The sequence below is a fragment of the Littorina saxatilis genome, linkage group LG10 (assembly GCF_037325665.1).
Source record: "Littorina saxatilis isolate snail1 linkage group LG10, US_GU_Lsax_2.0, whole genome shotgun sequence".
NCBI classification, from domain to species: domain Eukaryota; kingdom Metazoa; phylum Mollusca; class Gastropoda; order Littorinimorpha; family Littorinidae; genus Littorina; species Littorina saxatilis.
In genome coordinates, this window is record NC_090254.1 from 11,841,452 (window position 1) to 11,860,213 (window position 18,762).

At 47.1% G+C, this 18,762-nt stretch overlaps 1 protein-coding gene across 1 annotated transcript; it reads right to left on the reverse strand.

Annotated features, from left to right (window-relative positions):
- Positions 1-10,547: 10,547 nt before the first annotated feature.
- Positions 10,548-17,916, reverse strand: LOC138978150 (uncharacterized). The gene is made up of 6 exons (XM_070350805.1): positions 17,718-17,916; positions 16,883-17,122; positions 16,298-16,591; positions 14,526-14,630; positions 13,615-13,836; positions 10,548-13,340 (listed from the first exon to the last, which is right to left on the reverse strand). Exons 1-6 carry the CDS (start codon positions 17,787-17,789, stop codon positions 12,939-12,941), a joined length of 1,335 nt encoding a protein of 444 aa, XP_070206906.1. The 5' UTR covers positions 17,790-17,916; the 3' UTR covers positions 10,548-12,938.
- Between the last annotated feature and the right edge of the window lie 846 nt (positions 17,917-18,762).

Consider the following 18,762-nt stretch of genomic DNA (forward strand, 5'->3'; position numbering starts at 1 on the left):
GAGTGGTGTGAGGGTGATATGTAGAGTATTAAACTCCTTAATCAAAATCACTTAAATCCAAGGATTAAGATACCCAGGCAATTTTCGAACAGTACTACTGTAAAAGAAAATATACCCAAGAAAAATACCTTAGACTGACATGACCATGCTGGCAACCACTGCTTTGGCAATGCCATACGACTGGTCAAGCCTGAGACTGGAAAAGTCTCGCATATAGTGGTTAATAAACGTGGCTGGAGTCTTCCAGAACGCGACCGCCATTATGCTTTGGAGCGAGGCACCCCGCACGTGCGCCAACGAGGAGCCGATAGCCCGAATCTCGTGTGCCCTGATGTCAGGGACCACATCCACTTGAGCATGAACATAAGCCTGTTTGATAAGCAAGGTCAGCCAACGAGCTAAAGTTTGTCTAGAAATATCCGATTGGTACTTCGGATTAAGCGAGACAAACAGTGACCGCTTAGAAGACCGAAAGCTACGTGTTCTATCCAGGTACACTCTAAGGGCACGTACTGGGCAGAGGAAGCGATCAGGGTCATCATGTTCAAGAGTGGGAGCCAAGGCTTGAATGACTACTGGTTTGGACAACTCCGAGGCATTCTGATTCTTGGCTCGAAAGTCTGGTAGGAAAGCCAACGTCACCTGATGTGTGGTGAACTCAATGTCAAATTCCAGGCCACTCAAAGCTTGAATACCACTGAGTCTACGGCAAGTGGCTAAAGCGATGAGGAACACAGTCTTAAAAGTCAGGAACTTGATACTAATGCCTGCCAGGGGTTCAAACTCCTTGCTACGCAGGAGTTTGAGAACCAGGAAGACATCCCACTTGGGAAATGAAACCCGAGGTTTAGACACCGCTGCATTGCTAATACCCGAAAGGACATTAGCAATGAGGGAGGAACTGATCAAGTGTTCAGGTCTGCGACCAGTAGCAGCCGCAATCGTGGAAGTGATGGCAGATTTGTATCCAAGAAGAGTCTTAGAAGAAAGACTCTTCTTTTGATACACTTCCACCAGGAAGTTGGCTAAGTCCTGTGTTGAGGGATAAAGCGGCTTTATCCCCTTGGACAAGGCGAAGGAGGCCCAAGCTCTCCAGCGTAAGTCATAGAGCTGATTAGTTGATCGCCTCTTAGCGTTCAAGGAAAACTCTACTGAACTCTTGTGCAATCCTAGTGCAAGCAGTTTGGAGCGCACAAGAGCCATGCGGTCAAGCACAGACTCTCTGGACGTGGATGAGGGAGGCCTGATCGAGGCTGGAGCAGACTTCCCCCGTCCAGATTCAGAGGTAGAGGGTCTACGTGGGTGAGACCGCGAAGATCTGGAAACCACGGAGCTGTTGGCCAGTAAGGCGCGACCAAAATCAGTCTTGGCCGTTCCTGCAGATACTTTGCCAGTACCCTCGGAATCAGAGATGTCGGGGGATAGGCGTAAGCATCGAGGAGCCTCCACGAGAGAGTGAATGCGTCCACGTGGAACGCATTCGTGTCTCGAAAGGGGCTGACGTACCTGGGAAGCCGAGCGCTGAATCGAGTTGCGAACAGATCGATCAGAGGACGGTCCCACCTTGCCCACAGACGCCGTAGAACGTTGTGAGCGATGGTCCATTCTGTGGGGAGAACCTGATCGCCCCGACTGAGAATGTCGGCCAGGGCGTTCAGTTTCCCCGGAACGAATTGGACTGACATCCGGACCTGATTGGTCTGGCACCAGAGCAGAATCTCCTCCGCTAACAGGGAGAGGGACCGAGAATTGGTGCCCCCCTGGTGGCGAAGGTAAGCTAGGCATGTGGTGTTGTCCCCGTGGACCAACACATCCTGATCCCGAATCAGGAGGCGAAACTCCAGCAGAGCCCGACGAACCGCCTCCAACTCTAGAAAGTTGATGTGTAGGAGGGACTCCTCCTGGGTCCAGACCCCCTGGGCCTCGTGCAGGTCCAGGTGGGCCCCCCAACCCCGCGTAGAAGCGTCGGTGTACAGGAAGAGAGACGGCCGTCTCGGTTGGATAGGCACCGCAGAGTTGAGCCAGATCGGGTCCAGCCATTGGACTACAGCCTCGTGAAACCAAGGCCCGATCTGGACCAACTCGGTGTAATCGAGAGGCCTGGAAGTCCGATCTGCTACTGCCCGTTGCAGGGGACGTTTGTGTAGCCTTGCAAGGGGCAGCAGCAGAGCGACAGACTCCATGGAACCCAACAGTTCCGCCAGCCGCCTGTGAGGAACAGCGCGGCAAGCCTGAATGGAGAGGATCTTTCGCCTCAGGGAGAGGATTCTGTCCGGGGAGGGAGACACAGTGTAAAGCACTGTGTCGAACGCCATCCCCAAGTAGCAAAACTGCTGGGCTGGCACGAGGTCTGACTTGTGCCACTGTATCTGGAACCCCAAAGCATGGGTCCGTTCCAGGACCTGCCGGGTGTGTTGGAGGCATTGATCGCGAGACTGGGCCAGGGTGAGCCAATCGTCCAAATATTGACGCAGACGCACACCCTGAGCTCTGACCAACGCCGCCAGCTCCTTGACCACCTTTGTAAAAATCAGCGGGGCCAAGGACAGGCCGAATGGGAGGGCCCGAAACTCGAACACTGTGCCCTCCCAAACAAACCGGAGCAGATGTCGGTACCCCGGGGCCACCAGGATGTGGAAGTAAGCATCCTGGAGGTCCACAGACGTGGCCCAATCGTTTGGCCGGATGGCCAACCGGACCGACGAAGGGGTTTCCATCTTGAACTTGCACCTGCGAAGGTACAAGTTCAAGGTGGAGAGGTCCAACACCGGCCTGAACCTGCCGTCCTTTTTGGGGACGGTGAACAGGCGGGAGTAGAACCCCGGAGAAGGCTGAGAAAGGGGGTAGACAGCCTTCTTCTCGACCAACGAGTTCACCTCGTCTTGAAGAGCCTGCCATCTGGCAGGGTCTCGAGGAGGAGGGAACGTCAAAGGTAGAGCGGACAATGGAGGTTGTGACGACAGCGGTAGAGAAAACCCCGACCCCACCACCCTCAAGATAAACTGGTTGGAGACCAGTCTGCCCCACATGTCGCGGGCCCGAAAAAGGGAACCGACGGACGAAAGAGGGGCAACTTGAGGGGGCGTCAACGTAGGGCCGGGACTCACTGAAAATTCTGCTGGCGGGCAGGCGCAGGCTTGCGACCACCCCCCTGGTGGTGCTGCTTACCCTTACCTGTCTGAGCACCCTTCTTCTTGCGCTTGGGAGCACGAGAAGCCGGGGCCGCAGGGGGGAACGCGACAGGCGCCTGAGAGGAGGAAGAAGGAGGCAGTGAAACTGGCTTCTTCTTCTTCTTCTTCTGAGGCTGGGAGCTGGAGGTGACTGTAGCACTTCTCTTACTCCCCGCCGACGTCGCCGAAGCAGCGAGGCCAACCATCAGAGAATCAGTGTTCCTCTGGCGTGTGGACTCCACCACAGAACGGACAGTGCCCGGATGAAAAAGGGAAGAAGGCTGAGGAAACGTGTTCCTCAGACTCTTCCTCATATCCGGAGGCACTAAAGAAGTAGCCAGAAAATGATCACGGAACAGGGCCAACAAGTGGACCCGTGTTCCAATGGCCAATTCTGCCGCAGTCGTCACGCACGATCGCACGGCATGCAAAGCCCGATCCACTCGAACCGTGTCAAGGACCCGAGTGGAATCGGACTCTGCCCGATCGGGAGGGTCCAACAGTGTGGACAGCGTGCTCATCCATGTCAAGGCCTGTGATTGGGCCTCGACAATGGAAGAAACGGTGGCCTCAAGATTGTGGAACGAAGCAGAGCTCAGTTCCACCTTCTTGACCGAAGGCACCTCCCCAACGAACACATCACCGTCAGCCCCACCCTGAACACTCGAAGTCTGGAAAGGGAGAGTTCGAGAGTCAAAGGGAAAAGGGAGGGACGAAACAGATTGGACACGAGGAAACAGTGGAGGTGCGCCTCCCGAAGGAAAGCACGGCACTGAATCCGCGTCCTCCCGAGGAACATAGGTCGCGTTCGCACGTGAATCTGTACTCCTCAGGCGATGTGCTGCCGCTTCCACCGTGGCACTAAGACTAGGGTGGAACGCGAATTGCTGGCGGCCGGATCGTTCATAAAACGAGCCGCCGGCAGACGCGGCGTGTGCCTCCCGCGCCCGGGCCGAAGCGGACTCCAAGGACGAGAGGGCGTCGGAGGGAAGGACGTCCTGAAACTGTTCAAACGTCCTTCTAGCTGTGCGAGGGAGAGCCTCCTGCCTCTCGTCCTCAGACTCCACGTCCTGTGTGTCAACCGAAGGGTTGGGAACACTAGACGACAGACGCTTAAGAGAGGCATCCGTGGCGTCAAGACGCCGCGTGATGTCTGTCATGTACTGTTGGAAAGTACGAAGCATAGCTTCGGAAGTTCCATCAGAAACCGGCAAGGGTAGAGGATCAGTGTTAACCTCAGGGCGACCCTGATCCTCCTCCCCATCGTCCTCTGACTCACTCTCCTCTTCACTTCCCGACAACTCCTCAACAGCAGGAGTGTAGGAAGCTTGAGGGGGAGGAGCCGAAAGTGATGAAGTAGACTGTGACGAAACGCCCACTGAAGCAAGAGGCCGCGAAGACCCCTGCCCCAAAGACGAAACGTCTCCAGCAGCCGAAGGGAGAGAACAACAAAAACCCTGCGACTGTTGGGTCAGTCCAGCCAACGAACCCCCGCCATTTATAGACTGAACAGGGACCCATCGGGTCTGATCAGAAAAGAAGTGGTCCGGTCCGGTCGGGGGTGCCGATCCGGTCCGGTCGGGTGGTCCGGTGTTCCGGTGGTCCGGTCCGGTCCGGTCGAGTGGTCCGGTGTTCCGGTGGTCCGGTCCGGTCCGGTGGTCCGGTCCGGTCCCGTACCATCCGGAGGTCCCGTTCGGCACAGAACCATCCGTACCCACAAAAGTGTTCGGGTGGTTCGGTCCGGACGTGGAAACACCGTACCATCCGGACCCGTAGGTCCGGTGGTCCGGTGTGTTCCGGTTCGGTGCCAGACCACCCGGACCAACAGAGGTGGTCGGGTGGTCCGGTCCCGACCGGACCACTGGTCCCGTACCGTACCATCCGGACCCGTAGGTCCGGTGGTCCGGTGTGTTCCGGTTCGGTGCCAGACCACCCGGACCAACAGAGGTGGTCGGGTGGTCCGGTCCCGACCGGACCACTGGTCCCGTACCGTACCATCCGGACCCGTAGGTCCGGGGGTCCGGCAAGGGCCAGAGGTACTGTCCCGCACCGGACCCTAAGGTCCGGTACGGTCCCGTACCATGGGTCCCGTCCGGACCAAACCCGGAGGTCAAGTCCAGTCGGGACCCGTGGGTCCGGTTCGATCCCGACCCGTAAGCCTGGACCGTTCCGGACCCTTGGTCCGGACCATCCGTCACCCGAACACCAGACGCTAAGGAATGGCGTGGGGTCAAGACGGTCCGGTCGGAGGTGTCGGTCTGAGCAACAGAAACAATGTTCCCGTCGCCCTGACCATTCGACAGAAGTACCACGTTCTGTCGAACACCTCCACGTCCAGTAACTAGTCGGCCGGAGCGTTTCATAGAGGGACAGCCACCAGTCACACGGACGTCAGAGGGAACCGTAGTAGCAGTGGTCGTAGGCACGATGCCTGAAACCCCTGCCCCCACAGGACCGCCCTGAACGGGGTCAATTCGCATCCCAACCCCAGCGGGGAGGGAATTCATAGACCCCGTCATCTCCTCCGATCTCCCCCCCCATGAGTCCGAGACTACTGTCGAAACAGCAGTAGACGACCCAGCGAGGGAGTTCAGAGGAGGACCCGTGTCCCTCCTGGCTTCCACAGCGGTGGAAACCGAGGAGGGCACAGGAGAGGCACCGGAAAAGAAAGAAGTCGAAACCTGAGTCTCTCCCGTAGCCCCTAGATCAGATTCACCAACCCCCAAAGAGGGTTGGGAATCGACCCGCCCCCGGATTCGAGCCAGGGAGGAGAAGGAAACCTTCCCCCCAGGCTTGAAACCGGGAGGAGCTGAAGCCTGAGACTGAGGGCCGGACAACGGCGTCGAAGGGGGGGAAGCGTGTTCCACGGAAGGAGAAGGAGAAAGACGCTTTTTCTTTCCCCTCGACCTTCCCCGAACCTTCGACGGCGCAGCCCCGCCCGAAGTCCCAGGTTCAAGCCCAGCCTGTTTGAGCAAGCTCGCATTGAGCTTGCTCAAACAGGCTTTCTCCGCCCTCCCTCGCCGCAAACGCAAAGCGTTTGGGGAGGGAGAGTCGGAGCGCCGAAAGGTCCCCCTGTCCGTGCGCAAAACATGACGCTGTGCGCCCGGAGAAGGGTTGCCCCCGGCAGACTCTGGTTCCGTAGAACCAGAGCCCAAAACAAGACGAGACATCCTACCTCGCCCTGTACGTACCCTTAAAAAATCGAGAATTAACAAAATTCAAAGAAAATTAGGTCAATACTCAAGTGAATGAGGCGAAACGAGAAGCAGACGACCGGTCACCACGAAGTAGGACGGTAGGCACGCCGAGTCCGCCACACAACAACGGAGGCACAAGTTGGAAGAAAAACAACGTAGCCTCAAGCCAGAAGTGGAATAACACACAAAAATCCAACAGGTGGTAATCCACACAGAAAAGAAGACTCTAGAATCCAAAATAATCCGGGAGCGCAGCAGAAACACAGCCTACTGTCACGCGCGAAAAAAGAAAGAGGACGCGCCACCTACATCCTGTAAGGGGGAAGCACTCAGACAGTGCTTGGGATCCACGGTGGCGCATGGTTATGGGAGATAATTGTACCCACGCAGCGTTTTGTCCAATTTTTTCGGCCTATAATAGATAATGTGCAAGAATAGTACTGTCGAGGTAAGTGTTATATAGACAGACTGCATGACAATCACATTGTATGACGTTACATGCCTGCACCCTCACACATACATGCCAACACACGCTTAATGGACACACACAGACACACTGCTCAAATTATACCTTATTCTATGGATATAATACACAGTAAAGAGAAGAAAAAACAAGTCGCGTAAGGCGAAAATACAATATTTAGTCAAGTAGCTGTCGAACTCACAGAATGAAACTGAACGCAATGCCATTTTTCAGCAAGACCGTATACTCGTAGCATCGTCAGTCCACCGCTCATGGCAAAGGCAGTGAAATTGACAAGAAGAGCGGGGTAGTAGTTGCGCTAAGAAGGATAGCACGCTTTTCTGTACCTCTCTTTGTTTTAACTTTCTGAGCGTGTTTTTAATCCAAACATATCATATCTATATGTTTTTGGAATCAGGAACCGACAAGGAATAAGATGAAAGTGTTTTTAAATTGATTTGGACAATTTAATTTTGAGAATAATTTTTATATATTTAATTTTCAGAGCTTGTTTTTAATCCGAATATAACATATTTATATGTTTTTGGAATCAGCAAATGATGGAGAATAAGATAAACGTAAATTTGGATCGTTTTATAAATTTTTATTTTTTTTTACAATTTTCAGATTTTTAATGACCAAAGTCATTAATTAATTTTTAAGCCACCACGCTGAAATGCAATACCGAAGTCCGGGCTTCGTCGAAGATTACTTGACCAAAATTTCAACCAATTTGGTTGAATAATGAGGGCGTGACAGTGCCGCCTCAACTTTCACGAAAAGCCGGATATGACGTCATCAAAGACATTTATCAAAAAAATGAAAAAAACGTTCAGGGATTTCATACCCAGGAACTCTCATGTCAAATTTCATAAAGAGGGTTATCTCCCGCTCACCGCCGCGAGAAGGCACGTTTTTTCTGCGCTCCGCCACATATCGTGGTTTTCTTAATTAGCAAGCTAATTTAAGCGTGCAGGGATATGAACGTGTGAAAGCCTTGCAGGCGCATCCTCAGTGCACCAGTATGCAGAAGAATCAGAGGTGATACTATTGTTTTATGGACACTACGCCGAATTAATGTGCCGCACTCGACATGAACAGGGCCCGGTCTGCATCTGTCAAGCGTCGTAACCAAGCTGACTCGAGTGTGGAAGGCGACACTTCTGTCACAGAAAGTAAGTGCAACGCTGATAGCAACGTGAAGAAAACGAAGAAAGCCCCAAAGAGACCGAAACTCTCAGAAGAAAAACAGTCGGGCACAATTCCCTCTCACTTCAACAGACTCACAACAACAAATATGGCTGCCAACTCGGCCTTTGAACAAGACAGTGACACAGATTCGTTAGTTGATATGTGTGGGAATGACAAAGACAATGCCAGTGGAGATTGTTCAAACAAAGACTTAATGAGAATGTTGATGAACATGAATGATGGACTCAACAAGAAGCTGGACGCTCTCAGTGGTACGGTTGAGCAGCTAAAAGGCGAGGTGTTCGATCTGCACCAAGAAAACAACAAACTGGCCACTGAACTACAGAAATGCGAAAAACGGCAAGAAGACACACATCGACAGGTGGAAGAAGCGCTATACGTCGGGAAACTTGCATACGAACGGGCGAACGAGAACGAACAGTACTCCCGTCGCAGCAACTTAAAACTGTTGTTTGTTGATGAATCAAAAGAAAATCCTGAATCTGCGGAGGAAAGCGAAAAGAAAGTGCTAACAGTCTTGCATGAACAGCTAAAGTTGACACACATTACGCCAGATCTGATTGAGGCTGCACATCGAGTTGGCAAGAGACAGGCAGGAAGAAACCGGCCCATCATTGTGAAGTTTCTCTCCAGGAAAACCAAGCAAGAAGTAGTACGCAACCGACGCCTGCTGAAAGGTGCCAAGCCGAAAGTGGTGATTGTGGAGGACTTGACCAAGCCAAACTACACTCTGTACCGACAAGCCGCTGATCGTCCGGGAATACAGAGTGCCTGGACATCTGACGGCAAGATTTTCGCTAAAGATGACGACAACAGAATCCATCTTATCACAAAGCTGTCCGACCTAGAGCGCGTGCGTGTCGCCAGCCCAAAGTCTACCAACCCATCTACCTCTACCCCCTCCACCCGCTCCTCGCAACACTAGGTAATCTCGAACCAGAAGTCGACAAAATCTGCAGCCACGTGTAGTACACGATCTTTATAAACAAAGATGTCATGTGACTTCAACGTCACTACAGCCAATGGAATTGCGCGTGTTGTTGTCACTCGTTGTAGTGTGTAAATGGCGAACGTCGAACGCGGCATGGAACTGATAACATTCCAGCTCGTCTAATGGACATAAACTGGTCACGAGAGAGCGCTGAGTACTTACAGTATGTATATGTTTAGATGTGTGTGTATGGTGCGTGTTGTTTGTTGTCGTTGCAACCAGTCTGTGTGTCGTTTCCCCTGCTGTGTTGTGTCAGCCCCCCCCACTACTTCCCCCTTCCTGCCCCTTGTGTATGTAAGACGGTGGTCACAACAAAACTGTACCTGTTCATTCGGTGATTTATTCCTTGTTATGTCGGAATCATGCACACGATGTAAATGTTCACCTGCAGCACCACAAATCAACTCGAATGCAGTGCTTGTTTCTATGTATGCATTGGAAGTTACTCGAAGTGTTGTTGTCCGTGTTGACAGTTTGGTATGTCAGGTGTGTTGTCGAATTTGTCCAGCATGCAAGCTGACATGTTTGTGTTTGATGTGCATCGAATGTACAGTCTTGTATGAAATGGAAATTAAATTTGAAGATGGCTATGTGTGAATTATTAAATATTGTTACTTTTAATGTAAATGGTTTAGGAGATTTTAGAAAGAAAAAAGATGTTTTTGATTTGTTGAGAAAAAGCAAGGGTAATGTATTTCTACTACAGGAAACGCACTGGAAAATTGAACAAGAAAATATGATCAGATCACAATGGGGTTTTTGTGAAAATTGCTAAACAAAGGTTTTTGATCGAAAAGTATAATGCTAGTGTAAATAATTATTATGGTAAATTTGAAAAAGAGTGGTGTTTATATAGACACTTTTTTCATTGATGCTATAGGATAATTGTATTGATTGATTTCGTATGAACATTTTTGAATGTGATACCCCCTGACCCATTTACTCATAACAGGTTATACAGTACTTTTATGCTGATAATTAAACCCCATGTATACTTGGAGGCTAAATTGTGACCACCGCCCCCACCTACCCCCTCCCCTCCCCCAACCTCAGTTACAACCCCCCCCCCTCCCCCCCCCCACAACCTCAGTTCTCCCCCCCCTTCCATATCCCCTGTCTTTTCAACATCCCACCCTACTGTCTATGTCTGCGTCTTGTCTAGGTATGTACGTGTGTATGCGCTTTGTGTATGATGTATGCTATGCTGTGTTTATGTGTATATATAGGAAATAAAATGTTAAAAAAAAAAAAAAAAAAAAAAAAAAAAAAAAAAAAAAAAGGTCAAAAAAAAAAAAAAAAAAAATTTCATAAAGATCGGTCCAGTAGTTTAGTCTGAATCGCTCTACACACACACACAGACACACACACACACACACACACACACACACACACGCACATACACCACGACCCTCGTTTCGATTCCCCCTCGATGTTAAAATATTTAGTCAAAACTTGACTAAATATAAAAACTAAGAAAACAACAGACAATTGCAAACATAAAAGCAATAAAAGGCTGATCAGTTTGTCCTTTTGGTGATCAGAATCCAAATAAAGGCCGTCTATATGTGCAATAACTAGTAATGGACCCTTTTGATCGATGTGTGTCGGTCAAAACACTCATGACAAAGCTGTAGCCAATCTCTCATCTCCCGTGATGAATATTAACAGTTGAAATGTTCTTACAAACATGCTCACATGAACCATGCATCCTCAACATGCATTTCCACTGCTTGGCTTTTTCTCAGCCGAGAGAGAGCGACAGATTTAGAATCAACGTTGGAGAGAAGCTAATGTAAAAGCACATATGTGACCCTCCACCACGAAAGGAGTCGCATGTCACATCGCTCGGTTCTGCGCTAGGCTCAATATAAGTCCCGGGAGTGTCTGGTAACAGTGTGAGGGTCACCTTAGTCACAGGCTTATAACTCAAACAGTTTTCGCTCTTTTCTAAAACGGTTTTCACCACTGGATAGAGCATAAAAAACTCTTTATGAGAATGTAAAAATATGCAAAGGTGACATGCGACTAATTCCGTGGTGGAGGGTCACATATGACACAACATAAGTGAAAAAATGTTGTTTCATTCACAATAAAGCTGTCCACACAATTTGTAAGCAAGCTGGTCAGTATGGCACACAGAGAGTGAGTATATCGTGCCTAATCTCAGCCATTCCTTGTGGTACGTTTTATCTGCCCAAGAGATTTAAGTTCTACCCTTCAGCCCTTGATTGTGTACAACTGATATGCATAAGTGTAGATTCAACACTTCAAAAAAATTTTCAACAAAGTTTGCATTGCAACTCGCAACGGGAAAAAACCCTCATGTACAATGCAACAGAAATGGTTACTTTTGATTGTATGTGCATTCATGTCTTCCTTTTTTAGTATACCCTGTGAAACTATGCCCAGTGACAGTGCAAGAGATCAAGTCAGGCTGGGCTACTGAAAGGTGAACACATTAGCGGAGCAGACCACTTACATTTAACTCTACGTTAAATATTTGGGACACAGGGGACCCCCCACCCACCCAACCCCATTTTTATGACCTCCAAAAAATCGGAGAAAATTAGGTCTTGGAACGGTTGAGGTAAAGTCACATATGTTAGGAAGAGAAGATCTGAAAATCTGAAAAACTTAAAAACGGAGAAGTCTCACAATGGCGGTGTCCGCTGTTCATCATGACCAACCTTTATTATTGTTTTTCGTTTGTTCACACCCCTGTATTGTTAGTACTGACTGGGTGGCCGAGTGGTAACGCACTTGCGCTCGGAAGCGAGAGGTTGTGAGTTCGACCCTGGGTCAGTGCGTTAGCAATTTTCTCCCCCCTTTCCTAACCTAGGTGGTGGGTTCAAGTGTTAGTCTTTTGGATGAGACGAAAAACCGATCGGTCCCTTCGTGTACACTACATTGGGGTGTGCACGTTAAAGATCCCACGATTGACAAAAGGGTCTTTCCTGGCAAAATTGTATAGGCATAGATAAAAATGTCCACCAAAATACCCGTGTGACTTGGAATAATAGGCCGTGAAAAGTAGGATATGCGCCGAAATGGCTGCGATCTGCTGGCCGATGTGAATGCGTGATGTATTGTGTAAAAAGAATTCCATCTCACACGGCATAAATAAATCCCTGCGCTTAGAACTGTACCCACGGAATACGCGCGATATAAGCCTCATATTGATTGATATGGATGAAATTTCATGTTGATCGATCCTCTCCATGAAAAGAGCAAAAGAAAAATCTTATGACTTTACGTAAGAGTTTGAAATATTGCATCCAAATAAAATGCTCGATTTGAAAACGATAAACTATATTTGCAGAATACAGTACAAGAAATGATTACTAGAATTACCTCCCTTCCCCCAGAGCAACACCAAATGACACAGTCCCAGTGTTATTACAAAAAAATAAATAAATATCAGCCAATCACATGGTTGTGATCGTCAACGGTATACAATGATTCAGTTGATCTTCTTTCTAGTTTGATTTTCATGATTTTGATACCATCATTGTTTACTTAGAGATCTACACTTTCTTCTGATCAAAATTGATTTGCACACTTTTACCTGCCCCTGTTTGAACAGCACCAAGTGTAGAAGGGACCTTAGCGTGCATGGGCATTCATTTCTGTCCAGACATTTGTGGCAGTATTGCCAGTAAAAATCAATACTTATATTTCATGAAGAAATTATTAAAGACCCTCTAACCAAGCACCTTGATCACCTTCTTTCACATTTTCTGTTCATATAGTCTGTAAAATAACTGCTATGTTAAAACTCTCATTCTTAAGTATTTATTTTCTGACATTTTTGCTGGTCTTTTTTGCAAGGCTTCACAGTAACAAGGCTCGCATAATATGGCCAATTACTTTACAGTGTTTGTAGAGGCATCTGAAACGTACATAAATTAACTATTTTTGACTATTGTGGAGTTCAGGCACCGGAACAGCGGTTTTCTAATCATGAAGAGGACGACGAGCCAAGGTATACACATGAGAATCATGATTTGCGTGTAGGTCCATGGCTGCTCCATGAACAGGGTCGGCTGGTCATCACTGAAGTATGTCAGTTTGGGAGGAACGTGGCGGTTGATGTTGCCCGCCACTGTCATCTGCATGCCGCGGTTGAGGACGATGCTGAAAACAGACAAGTCGTAGCGATGGCAGCCGGTGGTCTTGGGCCGTCGGAAGTGCAAACAGCCGTCAAAGTGGGACCAGCGAGGCGCGATGCAGTCGAGGTTGAGCGCACACTTGAGCAAGGGTTTCATGACGCGCTGCCACACCCAGCTGGTCCTATACAGCACCAGCAGCTGCACACACAGTGAACACAGTGTCAGACCATGTCACTTTCACACACAACACGAATGTCACTGTCACACCATGTCACTTTCACACACAGCATGTCATGTCACTGTTAGACCATGTGAATGTCACACACATCACATAAGTTCATTGTTGCACCATGTCAGTTTAGACACATCACACCCAGTTCTTATAATAACAAAATATTCCAGGCATAGTTATTATGTATGATGATGTGTGCACATGAGCAGCTGTGCCCTGAGTTAAAATCCTGCCACTGACCTGTGAGTCGATCATGCTTGACTCCTTAAAGACGCAGCGAGTTTCGTTGAGGTACTGAAAGGTGAGTTTGTTGGTGTAGGCCACAACGGAAGTAAAGACTGGCATATCCCACATCAAAAAGTTGCGGCCATCTCGAAAATGCAGCAAGTTTAAAGAGTTGCTGGTCTTGAAACGGGTGGTGACATCTGCATACGCTACTGACCCAAACTCCTCCAGCAAAATCTGAAACGCACCCACAACATCTCAGGCTGCTTAGTCAGGGACAACATGATCTTGTTAATGTAAGGGCCCCTCCTCATAGGGGCCACCTCCCTTGAAAGGACTCCTATTCTCCCTTTGTCTAAAATCTCTACCTGCAATGAAGGGACACTTTTGGTTGGTCCCCAGAGTGTACTTTCGTTACAGTTACCACTGTATTGGTCCCCAGAGTGTACTTTCGTTACAGTTACCACTGTATTGGTCCCCAGAGTGTACTTTCGTTACAGTTACCACTGTATTGGTCCCCAGAGTGTACTTTCGTTACAGTTACCACTGTATTGGTCCCCAGAGTGTACTTTCGTTACAGTTACCACTGTATTGGTCCCCAGAGTGTACTTTCGTTACAGTTACCACTGTATTGGTCCCCAGAGTGTACTTTCGTTACAGTTACCACTGTATTGGTCCCCAGAGTGTACTTTCGTTAGTTACCACTGTATTGGTCCCAAGAGTGTACTTTCGTTACAGTTACCACTGTATCTAATTTATTCTATGGCAAGCATAAATAAGACAAGTTACAATCATAACCACAAGGGGCAGAGTGTTCATAAAACGATCTAAGAAACAAAGGGAAGTAATCAGGCCTCAATGTAGAGGGAGTCTTAAAATTGATGGCCTTAAAACTGAGCTTTTACTGTCATGATAACCACCCATACCTGTAGAACAATAGGCCTCCAGGCAAAGTTGGTGGTGTCGGCCACATGGTCCGGGTAAACACCGTAGTCAACTGTCCTCACATCACAGTCACAGTACTGCTCCAGCTGCACACATCGTCACACAATACACAGTCACATAACATCACACAATGCACATGCAGTCACATAACGTCACACAATGCACATGCAGTCACATAACGTCACACAATGCACAGTGACATAACGTCACACAATACACAGTCACATAACGTCACACAATGCACAGTGACATAACCTCACAGAATACAGAGTCACATAACGTCACACAATGCACAGTGACATAACCTCACAGAATACAGAGTCACATAACGTCACACAATGCACAGTGACATAACCTCACAGAATACACAGTCACATAACGTCACACAATGCACGGTGACATAACCTCACAGAATACAGAGTCACATAACGTCACACAATACACAGTCACATAACGTCACACAATGCACAATGACATAACCTCACAGAATACAGAGTCACATAACGTCACACAATACATAGTCACATAACGTCACACAATACACAGTCACATAACGTCACACAATGCACAGTGACATAACCTCACAGAATACAGAGTCACATAACGTCACACAATGCACAGTGACATAACCTCACAGAATACACAGTCACATAACGTCACACAATGCACAGTGACATAACCTCACAGAATACAGAGTCACATAACGTCACACAATGCACAGTGACATAACCTCACAGAATACAGAGTCACGTCACTTTTTAAAAGTCTTTCAACTTGTAGACAACATGCCAAATACCTCTAGACTGCCGAATTGCGTAATGATGTTATGAAAGCTTGTGTTGCTCTGCAAGAAGTGGTCTAAAGTGCGGGCAACTTTTCTGCCAGTAAGTTAGACTTCTTCTTCTTCTGCGTTCGTGGGCTGAAACTCCCACGTACACTCGTGTTTTTTGCACGAGTGGAATTTTACGTGTATGACCGTTTTTTACCCCGCCATTTAGGCAGCCATATGCCGTTTTCGGAGGAAGCATGCTGGGTATTTTCGTGTTTCTATTACCCACCAAACTCTGACATGGATTACAGGATCTTTTTCGTGCGCACTTGGTCTTGTGCTTGCGTGTACACACGGGGGTGTTCGGACACCGAGGAGAGTCTGCACACAAAGTTGACTCTGAGAAATAAATCTCTCGCCGAACATGGGGACGAACTCATGCTGACAGCGGCCAACTGGATACAAATCCAGCACGCTACCGACTGAGCTACATCCCCCTAGTAAGTTAGAAACTGAAACTGTAAGTGCCCCAGGCTGACCAGATGGCGACATTTTATAAAACGACACCCTTGGTGCTTCATCACATTCATGAACCATGTTTCTAATAACCACACATTTGACACAATATATGATCACTCTTGTGTACACATTTAAAACAGAATCAACATGGAAGCTTTATCTAAAATAGCAGTTATTTGTGTTCATAAACTTAAGCAATTACTCAGACACTCATGCATCTTCTGTTACTTATAGGAGAAAAACAATGGTGACTGCGCGTCAGAGCGATAAAGAAAAAGATCAAAAATGCTGTACTCAAGTTTGAACGAAGAATACAGAACAATAACGAGCGACGTTTCGACCACTGGGGTCTTCCTCAGGCACAAAAATCAGAAAAAAGAAGAAGACAGATGATAAAACAGAAAGAAGAACTACAGATTAAGGATTCAAACTGTTACTTATAGTTCTTTACTGCAGATGACTCACAATTTCTCTCTCTCTTCTGGATAATCCCAAATCATAGACGATGAGCTTGAGGTCAGGGTGCTGAGGTTTCAGGTCGTTGTGGACGTGCCTGATAAAACCCTGCAGTTGGTAGTACTGCCAGGAGGCTGCCCCCGTCACCAGGGGAGGCAACTTTGTAGCGTCCACTTTGAAGTCGTCATCGCTGGCGTGGGCAGAAGGAAAGCGTCCAATGTATGGACCAGCTTCACCTAGGGGGTAATTCTCTAAGATGTGCAGATTTTCGCTGATGTTAGCGTCAAGCTTGGCCGGGCATTCCTGTCAAAAGGAAAGCAATACATCAAGAGCCATAATACATCTTTGTGGCTGGTTCATTTCTTTCTTTCTTTCTTTCTTTCTTTTATTATTCTTAAAGCCATCCTGGCTCCTGCTTATGAGTCATTATATCCCATATGGCTTCTTTTAGAGGATGGAAAAAAAGCTTTTCTGAGTTTCTCATCTTGTAGTTTTATGTGTACAATGTGTCATTATTTTAGTCGCCAGGTCACTGTTATACTGATATACATGAGTATACATGAGAAGTGTAACACCAGCTGCAAATGATCTTACCTCATGAATATCACCATCATCCCTTGAAACACGCAGAGACATGAGTCCGTAACCACCCCCGATGTACAGGAGGTACATAATCAGCAGCCAAAAGATCAACGATACAACCATTGCCTTGTTGCTAATGTCAAATGCCTGCGACAGCTTTTGGCGCCTGTCAAAGTGTGCATACTCTGGGGCCTGTTGTTTGGGGCGACTGGCCAGCCCTGTGCGCTCTGAAGGGGCCGCAACCACTTTTTTCTGCCAACAAAAATCATATTGCACGTGAGTGAATTTGCCAAGAAATTCATTGTTCAACTTAAAACAACAGGTCAAAACTGCATGTCAAAACAAACAAACAGCGCAACAATAAAAATAAAAAACATTCAAAAGAAAACAGGATTTTTTGTTAGATAAGAACGTATTGAGTATACATATACTGGACTTAACATTCACCATGCTTCCTGGGATGTGGATGACCCAGAACGTCACGAAAGTCTGTAACTCTAAAAGTATAGGTGGGTTTTTCTATTGAGATTTCATGTAATCATTAAACACCACAGAGCCCTCGTATCGAACACTTTTCAAAGGATTATGCTTGTAAACAAACAAATGAATTAAGATGTACTTTGAACTACACGGTCTGGATGATTCGGTTAGTGGACAACCCATTTGACAGAATTTTACGACGTTTATACCTATTCGGACAGCTAGGTTTGTGTAAGAGCCACACTCTGCAAAGAGGTGGTAAAAGTTTATAAACAATCTTCTTTCAGAACTCAGAAAACACACACACACACACACCACACACACACACCACACACACACCACACACACACACTGAACAGTGAATCACCTGAGGGCCTCCTGTCATCTGTCTCAGCCCTTTTAAGTAGGACTCCTGCATTGTATTTAGATTCGAATTCATCTCGGACAACGCTCTGATCTATTCCTAGACTGCTGAGGAAAGTTAAAACAATGTGAACAATGCGCACGATGAAGTTGAGCAACGACAATAAAACGGCGTGCTGAAACAGGACTAGGATGCCGCCATACTGCTTCCGCTAGAAACAGGAACAAACTTCCCTTGTTGCCTAGCAATGGGTCAGCAGGGGAGAGCAGCCGCACTCTGACCTTAGATATTCGGGAGGAATGATGTGTGCAGTTTATTGATTATTCGGTATCCGTGTTGTCTCTGAAGACCGGTGTCGGCACACGTGGAAGGATTGATTAAATTTCTGAAGATTAACGGGACAAAGTGCTGGCGATTGTGCTATCAATGTAACGCACTCTTACGTTCTTTGTATCAAAGGGGCGCAAGACACATAAGAGCGCGTTATATTCTCACTCGCCAGTCAGTCCAGTGTCCACTGAACTAGAGATAATACGCAAAACTGATTTTCCAGGCTGTTTACATGAAAGAAGGGCATCCCTCCATTAGGATACAAACAAACAAAATATATGTAACAAACAAACAAAATATATGAAACAAACAAACAAAATATATGTAACAAACAAACAAAATATATGAAACAAACAAACAAAATATATGTAACAAACAAAATATATGAAACAAACAAACAAAATATATGTAACAAACAAACAAAATATATGTAACAAACAAACAAAATATATGTAACAAACACAAATATATGTAACAAACAAACAAAAATATATGTAACAAACAAACAAAATTAAATATAACAAACAAAAATATATGTAACAAACAAACAAAAATAAATGTAACAAACAAAAAAAATATATGTAACAAACACAAATATATGTAACAAACAAACAAAAATATATGAAACAAACAAACAAAATATATGTAACAAACAAACAAAAATATATGAAACAAACAAACAAAATATATGTAACAAACAAACACAAATATATGTAAC

Excerpts from the sequence above, each read along its gene's own strand:
- LOC138978150 (XM_070350805.1), bottom strand. The coding sequence starts at position 17,789 with ATGAATTCGAATCTAAATACAATGCAGGAGTCCTACTTAAAAGGGCTG. Across the intron at positions 16,592-16,882 it reads ATGATGGTGATATTCATGAG|GAATGCCCGGCCAAGCTTGA; the intron begins GTAAGATCATTT and ends TCCTTTTGACAG. Across the intron at positions 14,631-16,297 it reads CCAGAAGAGAGAGAGAAATT|CTGGAGCAGTACTGTGACTG; the intron begins GTGAGTCATCTG and ends CGATGTGTGCAG.